The sequence below is a fragment of the Xenopus tropicalis genome, chromosome 3, assembly GCF_000004195.4.
Source record: "Xenopus tropicalis strain Nigerian chromosome 3, UCB_Xtro_10.0, whole genome shotgun sequence".
NCBI classification, from domain to species: Eukaryota; Metazoa; Chordata; class Amphibia; order Anura; family Pipidae; genus Xenopus; species Xenopus tropicalis.
Genome location: NC_030679.2, coordinates 70,409,459 through 70,435,839, shown reverse-complemented (window position 1 = coordinate 70,435,839; position 26,381 = coordinate 70,409,459). Strand labels below are relative to the sequence as shown.

The 26,381-nt window shown below is 38.8% G+C and overlaps 2 protein-coding genes across 3 annotated transcripts; one reads left to right on the top strand and one right to left on the bottom strand.

Moving 5' to 3' along the window:
- Nucleotides 1-203: 203 nt before the first annotated feature.
- On the top strand, nucleotides 204-5,086 carry tmem229a (transmembrane protein 229A). Its single transcript, XM_031898992.1, has one exon. It carries the CDS (start codon nucleotides 395-397, stop codon nucleotides 1,352-1,354), a length of 960 nt encoding a protein of 319 aa, XP_031754852.1. The 5' UTR covers nucleotides 204-394; the 3' UTR covers nucleotides 1,355-5,086.
- Nucleotides 3,523-24,172, bottom strand: arl10b (ADP-ribosylation factor-like 10B). Of its 2 annotated transcripts, NM_001016111.2 has the most exon segments (7): nucleotides 4,247-5,978; nucleotides 7,527-7,597; nucleotides 8,941-9,008; nucleotides 13,950-14,043; nucleotides 17,493-17,566; nucleotides 23,320-23,400; nucleotides 23,854-24,103. In NM_001016111.2, coding segments are annotated over 7 exon segments (561 nt in total). In that variant the 5' UTR covers nucleotides 23,977-24,103; the 3' UTR covers nucleotides 4,247-5,928.
- Nucleotides 24,173-26,381: the final 2,209 nt, after the last annotated feature.

Sequence of the window (26,381 nt, the reverse complement as noted above, 5' to 3'; positions counted from 1 at the left end):
TTAGAGACACTGAGATCTCCCTACACTGAGCAGCAAGCACTGGCCGGTAGGAATAACTGTGCAACAATGCGTTTGGTAATTAGGACAGAGAAAATTGCCCCCTAGTAAAGTGTACCTCCACATCTGCTTCTTTCCTGTTTGGCAGCCCGAGCAGCTTTTTGGGCTGCAGGAGGGTCGCGGCTCTAAGGCACTAGCGCTCGTGGTTTGACTGCATGAGGTGACGGGGTGGGGTGTTACTGAATCGCACAGACAAATCCGGCGCACATAAGGAGGAGCGCTCAGCGAGAGCGGATTGTACTACCCTATTGCACACAGGTTGTACCATGCAGCTCTGACAGGGACAGGCGCTAATATACTGCCATTAATATAGTGCCATTCGCTCCCGCGGACGACCATGGGCAGGAGCCAGGGCGCATGGAGACGGCAAGTGGTGAGAGCTCGGCCAAAGGCTCCGCTACCTGCAGCCACCCTGACTGCTGTCCAGCCCCTGCCCACATGGATGAGACTGTATTTCTATGGCATGCACGGCCTGAGCCTGGATGTGCTAAGCTCCTGCGCCCGGCTCTTCCCTCACAGCCAGGATTACAAGCTGCTGGGCTTCTCCTCCCCGTCCCGCTGCCTGCTGCATGCCCTTGCCCACTTGGCACTAGAGAAGATCTACCTGCAAAGGAAGAGCTTCCCGCACAGCTCCCTGGCTTTCCACTTTGTCTTCTACCCGTCTGTGGCCGCCGGCCTACACATTCTGCTCCGCAAGACTCTGCTCCATGAGCGGCCGCTCAGTGCCCTGGAGCTGGCACTTCAGTACGGGCTGGCAGTCTATCACTCCCAGGTGTTCCTCCGGCGCTTCTTGCGGCTCACTTACTGCCAGGGTGGGGAACCGGGGCAGGACAAGCGCAGCGCTAGGACCGACGGCTCCCCACTCCATCCCGGGCTGCCGCTTGTTCTGCGCTTCATCTTCTTTGGAATGCACGGATTTTTGGACGAGGTCTTTTTCACATCCATATTCAATGCCCTGGAGAGACCGGAGAACGCTCTGAGCGGCCACACGTCTCTGTGGTCCTTTCTCATGTACGGCAGCTGCAGCCTAGTGGTGGAAAAGCTCTATCTCTACCTGGGCTTCAGCAGGGGGTGGGCGGCCTGGCAGCGGCTGCCGGTCTATATCGCCTTCGTCTACACATGGGAGTTCGTGTGGGGCTTGGGGCTGCGCTCATGCAATGCCTGCTCCTGGGACTATTCCTATTACCCGCTGAATTTCATGGGACTCGTAACCCTGATGTATTTGCCTGGCTGGGTGTTCCTTAGTTTCTACCAGGATGTGCTGTCCAGGGTGCTGTTGCGGGTGCGCTACACATAAGCACAGGGATCCCCACCTTTGCCTCCTTCTCCCATACACACTGCTGCAGTGCGCGATTTCTGGACGGATGACACAGTAGAAGGCTGATGGGCTGCACATTGCTTGGCCGGCTACTCATGTCCCAGTTGCTGTCACTTCAGAGAACATGCACTGTAACCGATAGGCTGTGGGGATACAGCTAACATGGGGATGCCCCTAGGGATGAGGTCCAGGCCGCAGCCCCCCAGCTGTTGTTGAACTACTGAAGGCCACTGAGTGTTCTGGAACATGACCTTCAAAGCAGAGGCCCCTTTGTTGCACTAATAGGTCCTTTTCTCGCTTACCTTTAACTGCATTCTGAGCATCCAACTGGGAGTCACTAACACTGAGCCCAAGGACATGGACTGGTCTGCAGCGAGTCAGTGCCACTCAACTGCTATCCCTCAGCTTACTCCAAGATGTACCAGAATATCCAGAATACTAGTAATTAGTGCATTGTATTTCAACAGCATGTTAGAGGGCTGCAGCTTATGTAGCTTCATTGGCAATTTACTTGGTAGCTGCAGTTAGGATATAATTTATAAAGTTCTGTAGTTACTTACCAAGTATTGTTACCTGAAGCTATGGACTGGAAGTGACTGCAAGCCCTAGGCTTTTTTTAATCTGCATTGAATTTCTCAAGCACACAGGAACATCTAACTAGGCTGCTCACTTGTTGCACCCTAAGAATGATTATTATATCAAGCATCCTTTTTCTGTGTTGGCTTCCTTGTTACTGAGAATTTACTGTATGTTGGGACAAATGGAATGATTTTTACTATAATGAATTTTAGATGAAAAGTCTAACATATGTTGCACCAATACATTATAGGTTTGTATCAGACAAACAATAGATATTGATTTACATGCCTTGGACTCATCGTATTTAAGAGCATTTGTTAGATTCATGTGTGGCCTGCAAATTATAGATTATAAATAAAACCTGCTGATTGAACTCAGTTAATTTACACTTGTTGCCTGCTTTAAATGTTTTATAAATCTTTCTAATTATCTTTCTTATTGCTCTAGTAAAATATTAATGGTTACCATTGCTGACAGGCTTTTTTAATAATGCATCCAGCTCATATCTATGAAATTAATTATTCCTTTTTCAGCCAACATCTGAGCATGGCTTTGCCATGTGGAGCTCCTGCTCCTGCTCATTAGGTTAACAAGGTGTGGGGATGAGAGGAGACTTTGGAGGTAGTTACAGGAACTACTTGTGGACAGAACAAACTTTTCTCAGGAAGTTGGTACAGTCCTGAGTAAATCATAGGTAACTGACGTAAGAGTGCAAGAACCTTGTTTGTGAGCTCATTTAGGGGCATAGGTTTTGAGCATGCAAGTAAGCGGAGACTGCAAGTTTGAATATAAGTTAGTAGTAGAGGAGATAATGTTGTCAGGGTCATAACTACAGAGAAAGCAGACGCTGCCCAATAAGGTCCTAATTATAGAGCAATTTCAATATATTTTGATAGCATAGGTCAACTAAAGGGACCCAAAACGGAATTTGCTGTAGGGCCCAGTAACATCTAGTTACGCCACTGAATGTTGTTATAGTTACTAACCAGATTATCAGGATAGGATGAATACTTCAGTAAGGAGAGACTGGACCTGGAAAGGCCTAGGACTGGGAGGTCAATAAAACACATTCTGAATTTAAGCAGTAGGTGAAGGAGTAGATAGGGTAGAAGAGTAAGACAAAATGTAACATGATGATAATTGGAAAGAGAGATGGGTTCATGGTTAAAAGCAGAAAGACTTTTGTATGGACTAGATCTATAAAGTGAGCACAAAAGAAGAAAAGGAAATGCACACAAAACGATTTGCGCTTCACACGCTCTTCATCAGTGGAAAAAGTTTGGTCTGTATGTGCACTCCACAATAAAGGTTGGAGTATTTTTTTTATGCTATATATATTTTTTTTTTTTTTTCAAAAAAATACCTGATTCCACCTTCATCCCTATCTCCACTTTCCCTAATGTTTTTAATATTTATTACATCTCCCTGTGCCCTCACCTTTTCACTATTACTTTCTCTTTTCCCTGCTACCATATTCCCATATACACCTTCCGCACTTGTTGTTTCATGCTCCTATTTTGCCCCCATTAATCAATTTCCCTATTCTGTATTGAACAGAAAATAAAAACCATGTTCTTTTCTGTTTTATTGCAATGTTTTTACATAGACTTATGCATAGAAAAAACAACATTTTATATATTTGTAAAGCTTACAATGTTAAGTGGAATACGTTCCCAATAGATCATGTATCACACAATAAGGCCATTTTTTATCGTACAGATTTCATTAAAAATAATGCATTAATTATGACCAGGGCAATGATGAATAATGTCATGCTGTTCAATAAAATGTGTAATTTTGCCATTCTATACGGTTAACCACTTTAACTCTCTGTAGCATCACCTCATATGATGCGGTTACAGAAAAGAGAAAAAAAGCAAAATGAAGGGGATGAGGGCTTTGACCACTCTAAAAGAACAAGGAAACCAGTTACGGTCATCAGTGATCTCCTCAAAAAGCAGAATATGGCTGCTTGGGAACAATGACAAAATCCAAACAGTAACAGTTGTGACTTCAGGGCAATGTTTAATTTATTAATAACTGCAAAAGCAAAGTCTTCAGCCATGTGGCAATTATCCTTCAGATATACTTCATAATTTATAAACGGAGAATAAAGGTTTGGCGTGTGCTAACAGTAATTAGTAGTTGTTGCTAGACAAAGCCTTTATGCAGAACTCACACCGCCAGCAACATCAACAGGTAAAAAAAAGCCCTATTTAAGAAGTATACTAGCGTAAATAAGCACAATTTCTACTTCCATATAAAATGCATAGTAATGGGCTGTAAAGTGCTTTCATAACAGTGGTAAAAGATTTTGAGCAGGCGTGAGTAAGCATTTATCTAAACAAAAAAAAGAGTCAACCTCTCTCTCATCTTTTCATTGTTGAAGTGTTGGATTCTGAGATGTAAAATCCTAACACTTTCGGCACAGTGAGCAGAGAGATTTAAAGGGGATCCAAACCCAAAAAAAGAACAGATGTAATTGATAATATATTTAACATTTCTGAGATATCAGCATTTTTATACTGCAAATATCAAGCTTCTGGCTCAATTGGAATTCAGCAACCCAAGTGTTAACTATAAACAGGAAGTGCACAGACAGGATGGCTGACACTCTGGGCCTTCACAGAGAGCTGTTGAGCTGAAACCTGCCTAGTAGTACAAAACTGTTAATATCTTAACCCACTTTAAAATGGAGCGGTAAAATTGGGAGTTTAGACCCCTTTAAAGTCCAAGAATCCCCCACTTTCAACATGAAAGCGGAGGATTTGAATGTTTCTGCGTGCCTAAAGGGAAGGGGGTCAGACTGTCCATTTCCTCTCACTTGGAGGAACCATGTATCCCATGTAAGAAGTTACTAATGTGACCTTTTTAAGATTTATTCCCGTTGTGTTTTTTTTTTTTTTAAGGCAGTCCAAAATACTTGAGAGTTTTACTATAACCTCAGTGTAATTTTGTATAGCATACAGAACCATTTTAAGTGCTTTTCAAATTTGATAAAACAGCATGGCTAAACCTTTTCAGTTGTCTGTTTTATGGAACCTACTAGCTGTTCTTTACACTAAAGACTTCCCCCATCTCTGTAGTAGGATAATGGATTATATGTGTACTTTAGGAAATTAAAAAAAAAATTATCTGACAAATATTTTTATACTAGAGAAATTAAAGGCTTACCATAAAGTGCCATGGGTCAAAAATTATAGATTTCACACTTTACTTAAAAAGCATCTTAAAAGATTAAATTAAGTGAGAATGACCAAAAAAAAACCTGAATGAGATGGAAGTTCCCATAATCTGCTTACCAATTGTAAAGTTAATTAAAAGAAAAAATGACTGCAAATATATTGATACATTAAGATAATACCTTCGGAAAACCAACAACATTATGTAAGGAATACATTCGATGCAAAATATATGGACAGCTTGTTCTTATATTTACAGAAAATGAACTAAAAATATAGAAGACAAAATATGTACACGTTCAAGTTTTTATGGAATAATTCAGCTAAACATTATTTTTATACCTCAATATGTTTTTAACAGGATTTTAAAAAGTAGATTTGGTATATAGTAAATGGGGAGCAGACTAGAGTATACTGCTTTCAATCTGTTTGTACAGGGAAAATGATATATTATTATAATCCACTCAAAAGAAATTAGGTGGCTTTCTGTAATGAGAGAAAAACAGTCTGTACCGCACAAGACCTTTTCACAGAGGGATAACCATTTAGGGGAACCTCATATGATCTTTACTTTGGGATGCAATATAAAGGTCTTGAAATACAGTTTTAAAAGATGTACCACCAACCTATGATTTCCAAATGAAAAAAAAAGGGAAATCAAAACTGGCAGTTTGCATAAATGGCATCAACAAAAATATGAATCCGGGTAGTGACTTTCTTCATTCCCTTAACTGCCAGCATATGATAGGCAGAATCGAATGAGACTGGGAAAGAAGATTCAACAGTGCATTCTTAGTAATGTCTTGACTTGGAATGCTGAATAAGCCACTGCAATGTTATGTCTGAAACAATAAAGAAACAGAAGTTAAAACATTGAAAGGCAAACATGCACAATTTGAGTCAATATCAAATGTAGATACTGGCAGCATTTAAAGAAACTTTTTGATCATTTTCTGCACTCCAGCTGCCAAGATCTATGTGAGCAACACAGTCAGCTAAATTGAGCAGGTTTGCATTGTGTTCCAAAGCATTTTAATGCATGGCCTTAAATAAGTATATGTCATGACTTCAAGGTCTTGGAAGAGTTTAAAGGGGTGGTTCACCTTTAACTTTTAGTTTGTCATAGAATGGCTAATTCTAAGCAACTTTTCCACTGGTCTTTATTTTTTCTCTTTTATAGTTTTTGAATTATTTGCCATGTTCTTCTGAATATTTCCAGCTTTCAAATGAGGGTCAATAAGGCTCCAAATTTATTGTAACTTTTTATTACTAATCTTTCTATTCAGGCCCTTGTCTATTTGTATTCCAGTCTTTCATTCAAATCGATGCATGGCTGCTAGGGTAATTTGGGCCCTGGCAACCAGATTGCTGAAATCGCAAACTGGAAAGCTGCAAAATAACTCAAAATCCAGAAATTAAAAAAAATTGCCTCAGAATAGCACTTTCTACATCATACTAAAAGTTAATTTAAAGGTGAACAACTCCTTTAACTTCAACCTGGTGTTCATGAAGCCTCTTCAATTGTTTTTTGGAGTCCTGCACAGTCCAGTACCAGAGCAATAGCAGCAAACTGGTAGGGTTGCAGGTGGGAAATCCCTAATTTTTTGAGTGTGTGAGCGGTTCTAATCCGGGGGAAACTGATCCCATAGACCAGTGGTCCCCACCCAGTGGCTCGTGAGCAACATGTTGCTCTCTAACCCCCTGGATATTGCTCACAGAGGCCTTAAAGCAGGTGCTTATTTTTGAATTCTTGGCTTGTAGGCAAGTTTTAGTTGCATAGAAACCATGTACAGACAAATAGAACATCCTGTAGGGTTCCAGTCCATTTGGGGCTACCAAATAGCCAATAACAATATTTATTTGGCTCCCCCAGGAACATATTTTATGCTTGTGTTGCTTCCCAACTATTTTTATCTTTGAATGTGGCTCACGGGTAAAAAAAAGTTGGGGATACCTGACATAGACAGACTTTTTTGGTAACGTGTTTGACCTGCCTTCAGGAGGTATGCTGCTTTAGGTTCAGGTAGTTTCAGGTTATTCTGTGTTGGATACTTATAGAAATCTGACCTTTACCTATATATGCCCCTTACTGTAAAACAGGTACAGATATAAAATGGCAGGAGGAAAAAGTTTTATTTGTCGAGTTGGGTTAAGGGAAGCCACTCTGTCTCAACTGAGCTATGGGAATTTTAGGAGACAACACACTACGTGAGTATGAGAAAGCAAATGTAGGAGCCTAGAATAGTAAAGTAATGAAAAAGCAACCTGCAGTGCAATGTAAAAAAAAAAAAGGGGGTACATAAAGGACATTTTCATTATTTGAAGAGTAATGCTCCTATAAATACCAGGTGTTTGCTGGGGTAACTGATCTGCTTTTACAGCACACTTACCTATGTTATCTTTTTCCTTACAGGAAATTGAATAGCAACAGATTTCACGGTCTTGAATAGCAGAAAGGTTACTAGAAAAACATATAAGTGAGATTACATTAAAAAAAAAAAAAAATACAATAATTACAGTAAACACTGCTTTTATAAATAACGATACAACCCACTGAAAGGTGGGAAAGGTTACATAGGTTTGGATCAAACTTTGTTTATTTTTGAGATCACAGTATTGTGGTATTTATCAAATATTCTGTTCAGTGGATTTTGACTTGCAACCACTGCTCCTCCAGCTGGTCTGTTGAAAGTATGCAGTCATGATTTTCTGTCTGACTGTTTCTACTGACAAATGATTTTGCAGTTTTTGTGATTGATGTACCTACAGTTTGGTCACTGTGTAAATTGGCTCATTTATTTTGAGAGCTCACACATGAAAGTGCTAATTGGCAGACTTTGTTTATGGCTGACACACAGCTAACTAGAAATTAACCTCAAAGGCTTACAGTGTAAGAGGGATTAAGGTGCTTCACCAACAAGTAGATGTAAAATTTCAAGCTCCAACCTAAAAGTTAATGCACTTACGATATGTATGTAAAAAAAAACAAAAAACCCCAACGTATACACACACACGACCAATATTCAGTATTTTCTGGCTTTCATACTATCTCTCGAATACTTATCCCATTAATGCTTCCCACTAACGGAAAAGCCTCCTGTGCAGATGTCAAAAACTCTCTATTGGCGACATAATCAGAAAGGTACGGGTCTCCCCTTGCATCTTCTGTCAGGCCCACGCTTGCCTTCTGTCCATATCCATTAAGTTAAACTGCTGATCTGGCTGACTACTTTGAGACTCAAAAAGAATGCAATCGTTAAGTCCTGAACTGACTTCAATGAGGACCATGTGGAATTGCAGATGTAAGAGTTTAGTGAATGATTACAGGTTAAAAAAAATCTCCCTTATGTTCATTTACCATTAAAGTCAATGTGAGCTGCGGGAGGGGTCACAGACATTTCTAAATAGTTTGTGCATCAAGTGATGGGACAGATGTGCCAATAACACTACCACCCCTTTGCCACATAAGAATGTAATTAATTTCTGGGACAGGGAAGCAGCAGATGCAGAGCCACGTGTAGACTGACTGTGCCACATGCAAGTATAGTAACAAGGGAAAATAAGTTAACAACATTGCCTGCTTTGCACACTTCATCTCCATAATAAATAATCCCCAGAATATCCAGGGATCATTTTCTAAAACATAAATCTTATCTACAGAATATAATACTGATATTAAAAAAAAAAAGTTATGCTGCCAAAAATTGTTTGTGGATATGTTTTTATGTACTGACTTTTCTAAATAGATTTGAAAACTTCTAGCAAACGCAATACCTCTAACATACATGACACCAGTATACTCACAGTTTTTCAATGAGCTGTTTTTCATCCAATGCGTTCGGAAGATCTCTCTTGTTTCCAAGTACTAAAACCTAACATACAAGAAAAATATTACACTTGGCCAAAAATATTTTGGTAACCATGAAAACTAATGTAAACACGAGTCACACATGCCCTCCATTGCACAATTACACATATACAAACATTTTTAAACGGGGAATGGCCTCAAATACAAGGTATTATATGAGCAGAGCATGGCCATTATTGCGAAGGCTAATGTTTAAAGGCTAATGGTTACCACTGGTTGAAAATGCTCAACAAAGAAATCACTACACATGACATTAGCCTACAGCTCAAAAACACTAGCGATGAGCAAATTTCTTCACCAGGCATGGATTCGCATTGAAATTCTGCATTTCTCCATCAACAATTTTTTTGCAGCATCCAAAAAGTCACTGACGAGTAAAAAAAAAAAAGTCACGGTTGCATCAAAAAGGTTGCGTTTTGAGAATATTTTAGAAGTTGCACAAAATTTTCAGTAAAGTGAAACGGGACAGATTCGCTCATCACTAAAAATGCATTCAGTGGGGCATATTCCTCAACAGGGCTGGCCTTAACAATTGTTGGGTTCAATCTGAACCTTTTTGGTGATGTCCCTTAGCTTAAAGAAACAATGTCTTGACTCCCAGGAAGGCAGCTACTGCAGCTGGCACAGCCAATTACTTATAATAACAATGTTTTTTTTGTTTTTTTTTTAAAAAAAGGGGGGGGGGGGCAGCACAGTCGGCAGCTTTTATCAGCCTGTGTATGCCTTTACACTATTACACCTTTAGTTCCACTGGTTTGGCAATATTCCCACCTAGCTGGCTGATCCTCTCCTACAAAAATCAACCAGATCTCAGTTTGACAAGTCCAATGCATGGGCCAATAAGCTACCAACTTGGCCAGAATAAGTTAGTCAGTAATTTTTATAAGGCCGTGTATAGCCACCTTTACACTCTACTGTAAGGCAGCATATATAATGGACACACAGATAGGTTAAAAGGCCTGGAACTCCATTTATCAAGAGTTGTCATACACACAGCTGTATGCTTTAGTTATCAGAAAAAGAGATACTGTTGTAGACTTTGATATCTCTTAAGCAACATATATGTAATGTTATGTGGAAAGCAAGATATCAGGGAACTAAGCACATGCCAATTTATGGTAAACAATGAGCCTTTATGGTATGATAAAGGCAGGGAAATGTAAATCAATATTTATCAGTCCAATGCAACAATCTCATAACAAAGTTGTACTTTACTCAGGAAAGGAAGTAGAAAAATGGCTTTCATTTTCTTGCATTTAGTCTAACACATGATATATAGCATATAGCTTACAATATATATGCTATATGAAAGGAGACAGGACACCTGTCTCTCCAACATCATAATAATATCCTTGGTTTAAGAATGCAAAGTTGATCCTATAACAACCTCTACTCTTCTGGAAAGGCTTTCAACTAAATGTTAGAATATTGTGGGTTGGGTCTGTATAGAGTCCACAAGTCCAATGAAGTCCAACCCTTCCAAGAAAACACAGCACACACACAAACCTATACTGACCTATCTATACACTCACATACATAAACCATATATACCAACATCAATACGAACTGTAAATTTTAGTATCCTTGGGTATTATGTTTGTTTTAAGAACTCATCCAGGCCCCTCTTAGGGGCGTGACACATGGGAAGATTAGTCACGCCACGACAAATCTCCATTGTCGCGGGCGACTAATCTCCCCACAATGCCATCCCACTGGTTTTGCCGAAGTCACCTCTCGTCTGGTGGGATGGCATTGCGGGGAGATCCTCAACAACGGAGATTTGTCACGGCGCGACTAATCTCCCCATGTGTCACAGCCCTTAAAGGCATTAACAGAATCTGCCATCACAACATCACTAGGAAGGGCATTCCCCAACCTCATCGTAAACAAACAAACAAACAAAAAAAAAAAACACCTATGCTGAAATGAAAGTTCCATTACTCTAAACGGGTGGCCTCTGGTGTGCTTATTTTTATGGGAAAACAAAAAACATCCCCTATTTGTCTATAATCCCCTCTAATGCACTTGTAACAGAAAAAGGACTTTACCAAACCGTTGCCACAAACAAGCAAGGGATTCTCAAGAAACTCTGCACCTATATAGACATCAGTATGAGCAAAATAAATAGAATTTATGTTGAAAACATATTCTGCCTTTTATTTTGTGTCCAGGTACTTTTCGCTAAAAATATGTAGACATAAATTTTAGATAAAAAGGTAAGTTTTGCTACAAAAAAGCCTAACAAGCTTTTAATACATTTATTTCTACACATCATTTGTTAGCCAAATGTGCAGTGGTTGATCATTGCATTAGTATACACTTTAAGTCGGTACTTTAAATGCACTTTTGGCAGTAATTTCAGCCTTGAGTCTATGTGGATAGGTCTCTATCAGCTTTGCACATTTAGATACTGGATTTGACTTTGCAAAACTGCTCATGCTCTGCCAGGTTCCATGTGAATTGTGACCAAACATCCTCTTTAAAGTGCAGGCACATATTCTCTGTTGGATGGAGATCGCAACTTTGTCTTGGCCATTCTAGGACATTACTGGTTTTATGCCACTTTCGTGCAGTTTTGGCTGTATGCTTGGGTTCATTGTCTTGCTGGAAGACATTTTTTTGCAAGGCTTAGGTTTCTTGCAGGCTGCATCAGGGTTTCCTCCAGGATTTCACTCTGTTTTTCTGCATTCCTTCTACACTCTACCCCAGTGTTCCCCAACCATTGGCTCGTGAGCAACATGTTACTCACCAACCCCTTGGATGTTGCTCCCCATGCCCTCAAAGCAGGTGCTCATTTTTGAATTTCTGGCTTGGAGGCAAGTTTTGAATGCATAAAAACCAAGTATAATGCCAAACAGAGACTTCTGTAGGCTGCCAGTCCATATAGGGGCTATTAAGTAATAAATTATACCTCTTATTGGCACACCTAGGAACCTTTTTCATGCTAGTGTTGCTCCCCAACACTTTTTCCATTTAAATGTGGCTCACAGGAATAAAAGGCTGGGGACCCCTGCTCTACCCTCACAAGCCAGGGCTTGCTGCAGAGAAGCAGTCCCAAAGCATGAAGCAGAGATCTGCTTCTATTTCAGTTGACCAGTGTAAAAAAAGAAAAATGAAAATAAAAATCACTTTGATTCATGAACACTTACTTTTTTGTAGTACTGTATAATACACAAAGTAACTGGTGTGGTAATTTGTTAGCATTTTAAAATGATCCCTTTGTATGTTTTCAAAGTTACTGTCACCTCAAAACCACTAACTATTGCAAAAGCAACTGCTGTAAGAACATACAAAAGAGCATAACAAATCCTTACCTCCTCAGCATAGTTATGTTCATTGTATTACTAACATTTCTGAAATTTTTAAAAGCTTTCATTATATGGCCAAAAGCATTTGAACACCTGCCTAAAAACATCTCAGCCCAAAACTAGGGGTATTAATATCAAGTTGGCTTTCCCTTTGCTGTTATAACAGTCTCTACTCTTCTGGGAAGCATTTCCACTACATGTTAGAAAATTGTTTGTGGGAATTCCTTCTATTCAAAGCATTAGTGAGGTTAGGGAATCAGGCCTGGCTAGAAAGACGACACCTCCTCCAAAAAACTCACTCGTTTTATATCTACCTCCTCCGATTACTTGAGTATATAGTGTTATAATATTTAAAACAAGAGCATACCCGTTAAAATCTGTTAAAATACAAACTGTGAAAACATGGTAAAATCACCTTGTTCTGCCATATTTTTAATTTCACACCAAAAACTCTTCTTCATGAATGGGTTACACCAAGGCAAGAGCAGTATAAAGCAGTGCTGTATTTTGAAACTGGCATTAAAAAATGTATAAACCTTTGTAAATACCCTGTTTAATGGATTTCTGTAATTGTCCTGTGTGGAATTAATTCAATAAACAGATGATTGATATTCTGTGTATTTTACCATTACTGCTGTGGTGGAAGAAATTCAAGCAAAACTTGTCATGCAACACTTATTAGAGCCTGGAAACTTTAGGAATAGGAACACATGCCACGGACTGGAATTTGTAGTAATGGCACTTAGTAATCATATGATCTACTGAACTTGTGACTTTTCTGTTGTTTTGCTTTGGGCATTTGTCAAGGCTTCAGTTCCCTCTGGCCTGCTCCCTGTGCAAGGGAAACATTATGGAGCTTCTGGTATTAGATCTCTCGTTTTTCCTTTTTAACACAAAATACACAACAATAAGGAACAACATCTAAGTTTCTAACTGGGTAGTTATAGATCATGCAAATAGTTGGATCATCCAGACTGCACAGTTCAGTACATGTCCAAAGGTGTTGAACCACCTGACCAGAAGTAGTGGTACAATGCATTTCAATCAGTAGCCTTACTACAGAAGTCTCCACAGTTCACTCAATGTATGAAAGATGGCAAAATAATTATTTAACGCATACAACAATAAATTACTCTTCTGATTGCATATTTACAAGAATATACAGAGAACCTATGATTGAGCTAGAAGTTACATGTAATGAGCCAACCCCAATATGCCATATTTATGGTATTTTAAGATACAGGCTACAATGACAACAAGCAACTTAAGTCATCCAATTTGTCTCACAAGCCTTCAACTTCATTACTTTTTACAAATTATTTGGTGAAACAGGACAGATTCGCTCAACTGTATGCGTATCCAGTAAGTCGATAAGCAATGATGAGAGACATAGCCAATGCAAAAAATTAGACACAATCCTGGGATATTGCTGTGGATAAAATGAAAGGCTCAATAGAAGTAGAAAATACAAGTACAATAGCTAGTGACATGTTCAGCTTGCTGGAAATTCCTATCAAGTATTATATTACTAAAAGTAAATTGTTCAGTGAAACATAAGCTACAAAAATATAATTAAAAAAAAAAGGATAAAAAGAGATGACCATAAAAACCACAATTAAAATAGCCTTAAAACTTACAGGGATTCCATGCAACTGTGGTTTGTCTAGTAAGTTGTGCAGTTCATATTTAGATGCTTCCACTTTATCCAAGTCTGCTGCATCAACCATATACCTATAGATGGAATATTAAATTTATTTAATAAAATCTCTTACTAAACACCAAATACTTTGCTAATAAGCAAAATAATTCTAGAAGTATCATTTTTATTTTGATGCATGGTTAAAAAGGTTTGCAATAGAATTACACAAAAATACATTTTGTGCACTATCATAAAGGCTTTTCCCTGCTATATCCTTTTCCCACACTTACCACTGTTGACAGCTCAAATCATCACTGCCACTGCCAAAACTTTTCAGAAGTCCACTGATATTTAAATTGGAGGGTTTGGCATCAATTTAGTTAGTTGCTTCCCACTGTAACTGGCTTGGAAAAAAGGCCATTAACTTGAGGGATGAAAACTTAATTTTGCCTCTTTAGAAATCCCTGCCTGCATTTAAGTGTTGTTTATCTTCTCACTGGTTATTCACTTAATTGTTGGTGGGAAGGCATTTTGGGGAGATTAGTTGCTCAGAGTAGCCAAGATTTAAACCTGGGCGACTAATCTCCCTGTGTGTAAATGCCCTAAGAAGAATTTTAAAGAGCTTCAGAGTGCGGAGACATGCAATTAAACTAGTTAAAGGGGACCTGTCACCCTAAGAAATAATTAAAAATTCCCTTCTATTGTGTTTGTTAAGCAATATAAACTTTACTTACACTATATAAGTAATATAAATCTTGTTCTCCTTCAGTCCTGGAATTACACAATCACAGCAAATAGGCAGGTGCCATTTTGTGGACACTGTTACTAAGGCAAGCTTTGTATCACCCCAAAATCTTGTGTATGTGCCAGAATGGGGGACCAGATGCCCAGGCCCATGCATTGGCTACAAAATTAGATGGATAGGAGGGAGGGGGGAAGTGACAGCTGAAACTTATAGTACAGGTATCGGACCCCTTATCCGGAAAGCCGTTATCCAGAAAGCTCCGAATTACGGAAAGCCCGTCTCCCATAGACTCCATTTTAATCAAATAATTCAGAATTTTAAAACTGATTTCCTTTTTCTATGTAGAAATAAAACAGTACCTTGTAATTGATCCCAACTAAGATATAAATAATCCTTATTGGATGCAAAAGATTCCTATTGGGTTTAATTAATGTTTTATTGATTTTTTAGTAGACTTAAGGTGTGAAGATCCAAATTACGGAAAGATCCCTTATCCAGAATGCCCTTGGTCCCGAGCATTCTGGATAATGGGTCCTATACCTGTACTTGTCTGCCCCACCTCTATGCCTAAGGCATAGAGGCGGTGCAGGCAATATATGATTGACAGCTGGGATTTTTAAATGCCTTTATAATGGGTTTGGATGTATTAATATAGAAATGAATTTGGGTTTCTTGTTTAATTTAAAAAGTACTTTTATTATACAGCTTTTTATGTCTGTGTGACAGGTCCACTTTAAAGGAATGAAACAATTAAACTATAAGGAAAGACTGTTGATGTCTGGGTTGTTTTCCCTTGAAAAAAAGTTGCAGGTAAGGGGACATTATTACTCTTTACAAGCACATTAGGCAGCATTAGAGACAAATAGCGAGGGAATTTTGTCACATGTAAAAGAACAAAACAACAAAGAACCAGGGCCACTGATGCTATAGATACTGGAAAAGGTTACAAAACTATATCTAATAAGTTTGGATTTCACCAGTGTCACCGTCAGGCAGATCATGTACAAATAGAGGCAATTCGACACTATTTCAAGCTCCCCAAGAGTGGTCCACCAACAACAAAAATCACAGAAGGTGTGATTTTTGTTGGTGAGATCTCAAAGAACCCCAAACTAACATCTAAGGAACTAAGGGCATCTCTAGCATTGTTGAATTTCAGTGTTCATGAGCCTACTGTCAGTAAAAATATTTAGCAAACTGTTTTTCCTTGTAACCTTGCCACACTCACCAGTATTGCTCAGTTTTTTTCCTGATGGTGGGTTCATGGACACTGAAATTCAACAATGCTAGAGAGCAACGAAAAGTCAGAAGGCTACTAGAAGACTGTTCTATTTGTGATCTTACCCATCCATAGAACATTCTGGCTGAATGAAAAGTGTTGTTTAGCAAAATGCAAATGCTACATTCCAGCATAAAATTGTCAGCAGAGTCATAGTTTGGGACAACTTGCCATCATTAATGGAACTGTGAATTCTCAATTGTACAAGCAATTCTGCATTAAAGTGGGTCATGTAGCACAACGCCTCTTAATCTATATGTGGGTCTACCAAAGAATTATTAAAGCAACGTTTTGACTAATGAGTGAAAGTCCTGACCTTAATCCTATAGAAATGTCGAGAAGGACCAAAAGCAAGCAGTAAATGCAAGGAAGCCCACCAACATCCCAAAGTTGAAGCTGTTCTGAAGAACAACTGGGCTAAAATGTGCAGGACTGATTAACAGTTCCCCAAAACATTTAGTAGCAGTTACTGCTGCACACCAGTATTTGACATAAAGGGTCACATACTTCTGCCAAACATAAATATGTAACAAATAATTTTCCTCAATAAACACACAAGCATTAAGTTTTTGACTTGTTTGCTTATTTGTTACTCAGTATCTAGTTTTAATATTTTATTATTGAAAATCCATATGGGTTTACAAACTTTCAAGTACCAATGTATATACACACACATATATTATACTTTTTTGAAAATACAGTTAGGCTGTACATTCATTATTTTTTTCTAAAAATAAATATTCAGCTAGACTGATTGAACTAGGAAATCTTATATAGTATGTTTTTAAAGGGCCAGTTGCACCAAGAAATAACCATATTTTCAAAGCATTTATCCATTATCTTTACTTAAGGGGTGAATATTTCAAACTGAGATGAAAAAAGTCTACGAGAACACTGAAATGCAAGAACCATTTCCATTTTTGGAATCTACAAAAATCATGGGATAATTTATGAAAAATTGGTTCTTCGGTCTACATTTTTAGAAAATCCACCATTCCTAGACAACATAATATTTTTAGTTTGAAAGATATGTTCTGGTATGGCTTCTGGGTATACTTCCTGTGCTATCTTAAATTCTACTGAACACAAAGACCTGGTGGGATTTTTTTTTTTTTTTTAAAGGATGGTTTAACACAGAAAAAAATGATATTATATAATATAATCTTTTGTTGTTTGTTTTCTTGCTGTTTAAATGCCTGACAGCAGCAATGCTACTTTAGCCAAATTAAATTCTTCCAAAAACTAAAAACAAACACAAAGATTACTGTTGGCCATATTTTCTGGACTGCTTGCTGCACATATTAAGAGATTACATTCTCAAGAATGCAACCTCGAACAACTTTCCCAATCTCGATGCCCCCTAGCTCCTTTACGGATGTTGTCCAATTCCTACACCTCTACCAATCTCCATGGTTAATGCCTGCAAAAACGGTGTAGGTGACTTAAAAGGTTAGTACACTAGGGTGTAAAAACCGGTAAAAAGGAAGATGGCATAAAATGCTTGTTTATATACTTACACAACTGCATTAACACCTCTACAGTAACGTTCCCACATGCTACGAAATCTTGGCTGGCCTCCAATGTCCCAAACCTGAAAGAGTAACGAAAAACAACATTGGCCTATTCAGTGTACAGAAGAGACAATGCATTCTCTCTGCCTTTACATATCTGCAATCAAGCAATGACTGTAGTCATACAATTATCCTCCTTTAATCTACAGTTCGAAAAATGTAAAAACAGATTTTTGCAGAAAAAAAAAAAATCAATACATACAAAGGGGTAAAGGGGTTATGAAATGCAGAGTAAAGCACATATTTCAACCCTACTACATGACCATTGGAGTATGCAAGACAGGTTAATGGACCATTTTGACATATCATTTCAATTGCAGATGATCTGTACTGTTTGAAAATGTAATCTGCAGTAGCAGGGGCTGCGCAGATTTTTATGTGTCTTTGCCCTTATAATGATAAGCACCTCCCTTGTTGAAGGTGGCCTTGGTGCAGCAAACATATAAGGAATTCTTGTGCTCAAGAGGTGAAACTGTGCATATGAGACAGATGCCATTGATGAAACCATAAGCCCAACGGTCCTTTGTAAAAATAATTGTTTTGTGCCCAAAATTATGCAGATGAGCTCCATCCACTGACTTGAAATCAGAAAGGACTTTTTAAGGTTCAGACTCCATCCTAGTTGGCACAACAGAGACATGGCAATTTTTTTTGATGCATTCCTTTGCTAAAGCATTTGATACAGTACCTCACAGAAGGTTAATGATCAAATTGAGGAATATTGGCCTAGAACATAATATTTGTAATTGGATAGAGAACTGGCTGAAGGATAGATTACAAAGAGTGGTGGTAAATGGAACATTTTCTAATTGGACCAGTGTGGTTAGTGGAGTACCGCAGGGGTCAGTCCTTGGTCCTTTGCTTTTTAACTTGTTTATTAATGACCTGGAGGTGGGCATAGAGAGTCCTGTTTCTATTTTTGCTGATGACACTAAATTGTGCAAAACTATAAGTTCCATGCAGGATGCTGCCGCTTTGCAGAGCGATTTGACAAAATTGGAAAACTGGGCAGCAAACTGGAAAATGAGGTTCAATGTTGACAAGATCGATGTTGACGATCAACGCACCAGATGTCACCCCTTTAGATTAGAGGAACGGAGCTTCCATTTGAAGCAGCGTAGGTGGTTTTTCACAGTGAGGGCAGTTGTGGAATGCCCTTCCTAGAGATGTGGTAATGGCAGATTCTGTTAATGCCTTTAAGAGAGGCCTGGATAAGTTTTTGAACAGCAGAATATCCAAGGCTCTTGTGGTACTAATATCTACAGTTAGTATTAGTGGTTGTATATATAGTTTATGTATGCGAGTGTGTAGATTGGTAAGTATAGGTTGTGCGTGCTGGGTTTACTTGGTTGGGTTGAACTTGATGGACTTTTTTCAACCTTATGTAACTATTCCTAAGACATTCCTTTTATTAGGGGTTTGTCTGCATGGTGTTATAAAAATACCTTGAGTGCAAAGATGTGCAGCATCTACTGCCATTACTTACTTGTCAACACACTTGGGGCAGTTGTGAGACCAAAAGATAATGACACAACTTGTGTAACAGAAAAGATGAGGATGCCCTAACTAAATGAGAATGTGGAGGTATGCATCCCTCTGCACTTGCAAGACATGCAACTGGTTTTAGAACCTGCATCATTAACCTCAGATTCCACCTCTTAAATCTGGCAGTCTGTTGCTGCATCTGTCAAAGCTATTTCTTGGATAATCTGAACACAGGAGGGTTACCTATTTTAGCTTTTTTTGACACTGGATAAGAATTTTGATACTATCTTGGCAATCGTTGTCCCCATCGGAAGAATTCTTAGAAGGAACTGCACTCTGAATTTGAACCCTAAACATTCAAGGTATACAACAAGCACTATTCTTCAGCTTCCTCGTCCAAATTGAGAGAAAGCAGCAAGACAATGTCATTAAACTGAGCCTTGGCTGTCCCTCAAGGTGCCATGATTAACCTAGGATTCTTGGCAGAAGGGTCAGCTATCTAAGAGACCACTGTGAGCCTGTCCAGCACTCCTTACAAAAATTACACAGTTTTTATACGTTTTGGAGAAAAGTTATTGAATGCATAAGGGCTCTAGACCATGCTGGCTTCTGCATATTTTTGCACTAGATCCTGAACCACCAGTTGTGATGAAAGGGCAGCTCCTAGATGCTAGCAAGATTAACTGATGCTTTACTGAAATCACCAGTAGAAAAAGAAAAGGAAGAGGGATCCACAACACAACTATTAGTCAAGAAGGCCTGCAGAAGAAACTTTCAGGATGCAAGCAAAAAGAGGAAAACAGGAACCATAAGAAAAGGTAGTAGTCCTTAAATACTTATGGCAACAAGGCCTTGTCCACTGATGTAGTCTCTCTTGGAGACGATGTACATATGTAGCCCAGCACTATTAGACTGACATTTAGGTACCCCAGTACCTAGATTATAAACTGAACTAAAATAAAATAATGAAGCCCTTAGAGCTTCCCTGGTCTCTTGCAGAAGAGGCCACTACAACAACAGAGGGGCTAAAGTTCTCACTGCCTCTTACTGTAATCAATGTATTTTGGGTGTCACTACATTTGTCCCTCACGGTATATTATAGTTAGGATCTGAAATCATAGTTCATTTGCCATTATTTACAAGTGCATACTGTGTATAAAAAGATTAGCTGGTACTCAATCAGTTTAAAAGTAAAAAACGATCTTATTAAAGTTTACATGTCCATAAAAAGCCTTACACGTTTTGTGCTAAAAGGTACTTTATGCATCCTATTTGTATCTCAAATTAACCTTACATTCATCAACAATAAATTTCAACTGCCACTTAGCTGCCCAGTCTTCTAGTTTGTCCAGTTCCTCCTGCATGCATGCCACATCCTGGATAGAAATAATTGTCTTGTATAGTTTTATGTCATAAGCACACACAGATGCATTGCTTATGATGCCCCACCCCATGCCTTGATTAAAATAAGTAAAAAGTATGTTCAGCACGGCCCTATTCAGTTAACTCATGTTGAACAGGTGGTATACTGCTCCTTTAAGTGCCAGAGCATGAAAAAGCCCCATTCAACTTATCAAGGTTAAATTTACTACAATTTTAACTAAGCAGTTCTATAAAAAATAAAATAAAAATTTAAGGCTTAACCGAAAAAATATACTCCCTGGTTCCAACTACCACAACATCCTTTAGTAAAGATTTATTTTTAAATTGCATACTACAACTAATGACTTTCAGTTGCCTTATATTTTTATATGGATTACCTTTTTTTTTTTTAATACAGGTTTTAAGAGTGGATTTGTTTCATTTCACTTTTTAACAAACTTTTTAAGCTATGTCAACAAACCCTTTCTGTTAAAAATAGATAGATTAATTGATTCACATTTTAGATGCATCACCAGGTGCACTGTTACAGGTTTAGTAAAACTAGAAAAGGATACTCACTAATGTACGAATTATAACAGTGCTCTGTTACAGATTTTAATAAAGCTGGAAGAGAATGCATACTAGGAGCTGAAGTTTCTGCAGGAAATTGCTCCTGCCATGTTTGAAAATATGCTTGCCCCCCACAGAGACACCCCCTTCCCAACTGCATCAACCAAACCCCACTGAGACTGAGCCCTTCCCCTGTACCTGCCCCCTTAGAATGCAGAGCAGAGAAGTGGGATTGATAGCCTCCATCTGATCTGCATCCTCTAGTACACATAAAATAATGATATATAGCTAACTATATAGGATGTATCATTTACAGACCCTTTATTCAGAAAGCTCCTACCATAACGAAAAAAAAATCTACACTTCTTTCTCAAGAATTAGATCTTGGCCTTTATTTCAAGCCACAATTTGACATGTTTAATTCAACATTTGGGGGAGGGTAAATTCTTTGACCTCCCCCCAAAAAATATTGAATACTTAACACAAGTCATTTGGCTTAAAATAAAGGAAAGGAGCCTAAAAGGTATATATACAGGTATGGGATCCGTTATCCAGAAAGCCCGTCTCGCATGGACTCAATTTTAATCAATCAAATGGTTCAGAATTTTAAAACTGATTTGCTTTTTCTCTGTAGTAATAAAACAGTACATCGTAATTGATCCCAACTAAGAAATAAGTAATCCTTTTTGGATGCAAAACAATTCTATTGGGTTTAATTAATGTTTTATTGATTTTTTTTAGTTTTTTAGTTTTAGACTTAGGGCTGTGACAGATAGGGAGATTAGTCGCCGTGCGACAAATCTCACTTGTCGCGGGCAACTAATCTCCCCAAAATACCATCCCACCAGCTAGAATGTAAATCGCCGGTGGAATGGCATACGTGGCGAAGTTTCCTCTCAAGGCTACTTCACCGATTTCGGCAAATCGCCGGGCCCCGTATGCCATCCCACCGGCGATTTACATTCTAGCTGGTGGGATGGCATTTCAGGGAGATTAGTCGCCCGGCAACTAATCTCCCCATCTGTCACTGCCCTTAAGGTATGGAGATCCAAATTTCAGAAAGATCCCTTATCCAGAATACTCTTGGTCCCGAGCATTCTGGATAATGAGTCCTATACCTGTACTTTCATGTTTGCATTAAAGTTTTAACATACATGTACAAAAGAATAGGAATATTCTACTGCTTTATAGGTTTCACAACAGGAAACAAACACATTTCACATACAGAGGAAGCAGTGTGTGGCTGTATGAAGATTGCATACCCTTTAAAGAAGATATGGCACAAAATTAATGAAATTAAAAATTAATTATACATTGATGAGCTGGCAGAGTAAACTGCTCAAAAAGCTCATTAAGCTTACTCCAAGTCTAGTTATTAACTTTTTAAGCCTGCTGTTTGCACCAGGCACACCCAATACTATGTGACATACTCCGCACATAACAATGAGCAGTCACGTGACTAAATACAAAATAGTTTTAGGTTATTTTTTTCCCAGTTACATAGCTTATGGTTTAGCAACTATCTGATTGCAGTTAACTGGCAGTTACTTTAACGACAGACTGGAAGATGAAGAGGAAAGGGTCTGAAGAGAAAGACAAGTAACTGAAAGCTGGAAAGATGCAGGAGGAAAATAATCCAAATGCTATAACAAAAATAAAAAGTTGCTAAGAATATATAATTTGATAACATACTGAAAGTTAACTCAGGGTGAACTTCCCGTTTACCTTTTAGTATGTTTACAATTTAAAATGCTGTATCGGTCGCTGGGGAAAGGGGAGTTACTGAACCCAACAGCCAGAAAAGCTTTTGCTTTTTTTTTTTTTGCTTTTGCTCAAAGGCTACAGTTCTATTGTTACATTTTGTTACTTATCTTTCTATTCTGGCTTCCCTCTATACATCTTCCAGCGTATCATTTAAACCACTGCCTGGATGCTAGGGTAAATTGGACCCAAGCGACCAGTTAGCTGCAGCTACTCCAAAATGAAGAAAGGTTACATAATTCAAAAACACACAAAAAGTAAAAAAATTATACTATGGACCATGTCACAGCAGACATTTTCTCGGCAAGCATATCTACACTGAGGGAAGATCCATACTTTTTGCATTTCTGTGAAGAAAAACAGGCCAACGCCATATTTGTCCATGCAAACTAATCTTACTACAGAAGGAAGTGGATCTGTGTTTCCTCTAGTGCAGATATGCCAGTGGAGATAGTGTCTGATGTGAATAGTCTCAGAATATCACGGTCAACATTATAGTACAAGTTCTTTTAAAGATAAACTAACCCATTAATAAACAAGAAGGTGCACAATCTGTAAAAATGTGTAACTGCTAAGATGCAAAAGAAACACTTACCTTGATGGTAACATTTCCTTTGGTTACTTTTCGCATATTGAATCCAACTGTTGGAATCATGTCTTCTGTGAACTGACCAGACTGTAAAACATTTTATTTGATTTTAAATAGTATTTCCTCAAAGGTTTTAAAACTTGGCTCAGGGACAACATATGAAATGCAAAAATTCCAGCACATATAAAACTATATACGTCAACTTTGTAGAACCCAATTGCCATAAAGAGCTTTTAAACAGTGCCAAAAATCTCTAAGGCCTCGGAATATTTGGAAGACAAGCCTGTGGTTGGAATACACTGCTATGGCCCAGGCCTGACATACAAAGTGTGAGGCACTCCTATCCTATGGTTGGACTACAACTCGTCGAAAGGTTCTCGTTGCTAGAGTTGTAGTGAAACACTAGGGGAGTGCGGCAGGTTGCCTATTCCTGACACAGGCCCAAAATGAACAGAGAAAAGGGCCCCACAACTGGCCGGCTGCACAGGCACAAAAGCTTATGTTTAGGGGTCTGGACTTCAGCCTAGAACGGGCATTTACCGCTATGACGTTGACGAAGGTAGTCTTCCCAGAGTACTGCAGTCCCACCAGTGTTAGCTCCATTTCTTCCTTCCAAAACAGCGACTTGAACCAGTCCAGAAGTTTGTTGATGAGGGCGAGCATGGTGCCACAATCCGGCTGTGAGGTAGGAGCGATACCACCGCCTCAGCCCTCGTGATCTTTCAACTCCCGGAACCCAAAAGGCTGCACAACTCCGAGGCGGCGGCGGTGGCTGCTATTGCTGCTAGTGCTACTGCTTTTGGTCATATGACCCGCGTGACGTCAGCCAGTCTCTCACACCGGCAATAAGGCCAGTCGGGAAGCATGAGACTCGCCTCACGTGATGTGTTTGTCACATTCTGGGTCATATGATACAAAAAGTCTGCCATAGAAGTCCGCAGGGACGGGCGACTTAACTCAGTAATCTGTACGTCGCCCGCATAGTGTTATTCTGCGGGGCTACTCCCATGTTTAATAGCTGTGACTAACATTGTAGTACAGTCACTTCCGAAATATTGTCTAGATATGATTGCCAGTGGATACGGCTCGGTTTTATAAAGCGCGTTGTTATCGTGAGGTATATAATAAACTCAAAGCTACTTGTCGTCCTTTTTGTCTGTTAGGAAGGAATGGTCGAACTGGTTCCAGCTAAGTTCTTCCCTTGGAATTGCTGTGCACCAAACAATTCTGCTGCGCCCCTCATGCTTTATAGTGCGACTGGCATGTACTTTATATGGGCCCTGTCAAGCACAGCTCAGCCAGTCACAGCCATCAGAAACTTTGGTCCCTTGTGGCCCCCATGAACACAAGGGCGCGGTACCAACATTTTTATCTATCCACACCCTTTGTGTGCGCTGTACAAATGAGCAACAAGCAGTTCTATAGGTTTTGTCAGAACAAAAGGTTGAACTTGATGTGTGTGTTTTTTTTTTCAACCACAGCTACTATGATGCAAACTCACCAATCAATTTACTGAAAAGCAGAGGTGTAACTATAAAACAAATTAACTGCAACTGCTGGGACCCAGGGACTAGAGAGGGCCCTATGGGACTGATATGTAGTTGTAATATATGTTTATATACCCATAGTTTAGGGGCCCAGTAAGCCAGCCAAGGGGCCCAAATACTAGTCATTACAATGCAGAAAGTTTATGTGATAGTTCATACTACTCAGTATAAATCTGAATAGCTGATGTTACTCTATAATAAGTAAATAGTTCAATTAATTAATGTCCTAATAAGTCAGTTTGTTGGGGGTCAGTGGAATTCCCCCAAAGTCTAAACCCCACCCCCATACTTGCCCCTGTTACACTGTTCTCTGCTGTCATTGCTTGATACGGATATTACGTTTTTGCAAAAGTTATGTAAATTGTGTAAGTTTAGGTGCCAGTGATCCTGCTAAAGGGTCCAGTTACTAGTCAGTAGTAGTAGTTCATATAAATACTAAAAAGAATTGATGTTCTAATGAGTCAGTCATTATACTGGGACAGTGTAATTTTCATTATGTTTTTTAATTTATTGGCATCAGTAGAGTTTGCCTTTTCATTGCATAATACGTAAACTCTACATTAGTTATATAAATTGTGTAAGTTTAGGGGCCCAGTGATCTTCCTGCAATCATTCCACTGCTGAAAAGCATGTAGGAGATGGCTCATATAATTCAGTAAATAGATAACGATATAAAAAGCTGATGTTATAATCAGTTTATATAAATAGTTTAAATGCTTAATTAGTAAGATTATAAGTCAGTAAGTTGATTGGAATTTACCCACTTATTTATTTTATTTAGTTATTTAATTTATTGGTGGTCAGTGGATATTGCCAGTGCCTGCCCCTGCCAAGCTTCTCTGCATTGTCTTTGCTTGATACGTAAGTTACATAAGCTTCTGGGTATGTTAAGTAACTTTCCATGAAAGGCAGGATAGTTATTGTGAAAGTTACGCAAATTGTGTAACGTTTGGCATAACTTTACTTATAACTTATGCAGTTTGCTTAACTTCCACACCTGGGCCTCTTTTTGGATAAATGTTTCATGGAAACCGGCACAACAGTACCCCCCTCTCCCCCCAGTGGCAGCCCTGATCACACCTCACTAATTCTCTCATTTATGGAATAATAATTTCTTCACAGAACTTCATTTATCTGTGGTATTTATTGTTTCCAAGTGCTGGAATTCAAACTCAGTTTCAAATGTATTCTTATGTGATGTTTTATGCTTAGAAAAAAAATATAGAGTATATCCTTGTGCTGTGCATTATACCCAGTCTCTGCTGATGGGAACAAACTCCACAGAACAATTAGTATTGCTTCCTTGCAGCAGTGGGTTATTAGGTTCCATTCCATCCAGGGAACCATCTGCAAAGAGTTTGTATGTTCTCCTTGTGTTTGGGTTTCCTCCCACACTCTAAAAGCATTCAAGAAGGTAAATTGGCTCATAATAAAATTGACCATAGTGGTCACTAGACCAAATACAGTTTCTTTGGCTGTAACCAGAATAATTAGGGATTCTGCTTTCTTTTTCTTTATGTT

Bases quoted from the DNA above. Each gene is read 5' to 3' on its own strand.
- tmem229a (XM_031898992.1), top strand. From the start codon at position 395: ATGGGCAGGAGCCAGGGCGCATGGAGACGGCAAGTGGTGAGAGCTCGG.
- arl10b (XM_031897926.1), bottom strand. From the start codon at position 23,976: ATGCTCGCCCTCATCAACAAACTTCTGGACTGGTTCAAGTCGCTGTTT. The intron at 23,401-23,853 runs GTAAATGCCCGT...AATGTTTTACAG, and splicing joins CCTTCGTCAACGTCATAGCG to TCTGGTCAGTTCACAGAAGA. The intron at 14,044-17,492 runs GTAAGTATATAA...TTCCATCTATAG, and splicing joins AGAGGTGTTAATGCAGTTGT to GTATATGGTTGATGCAGCAG.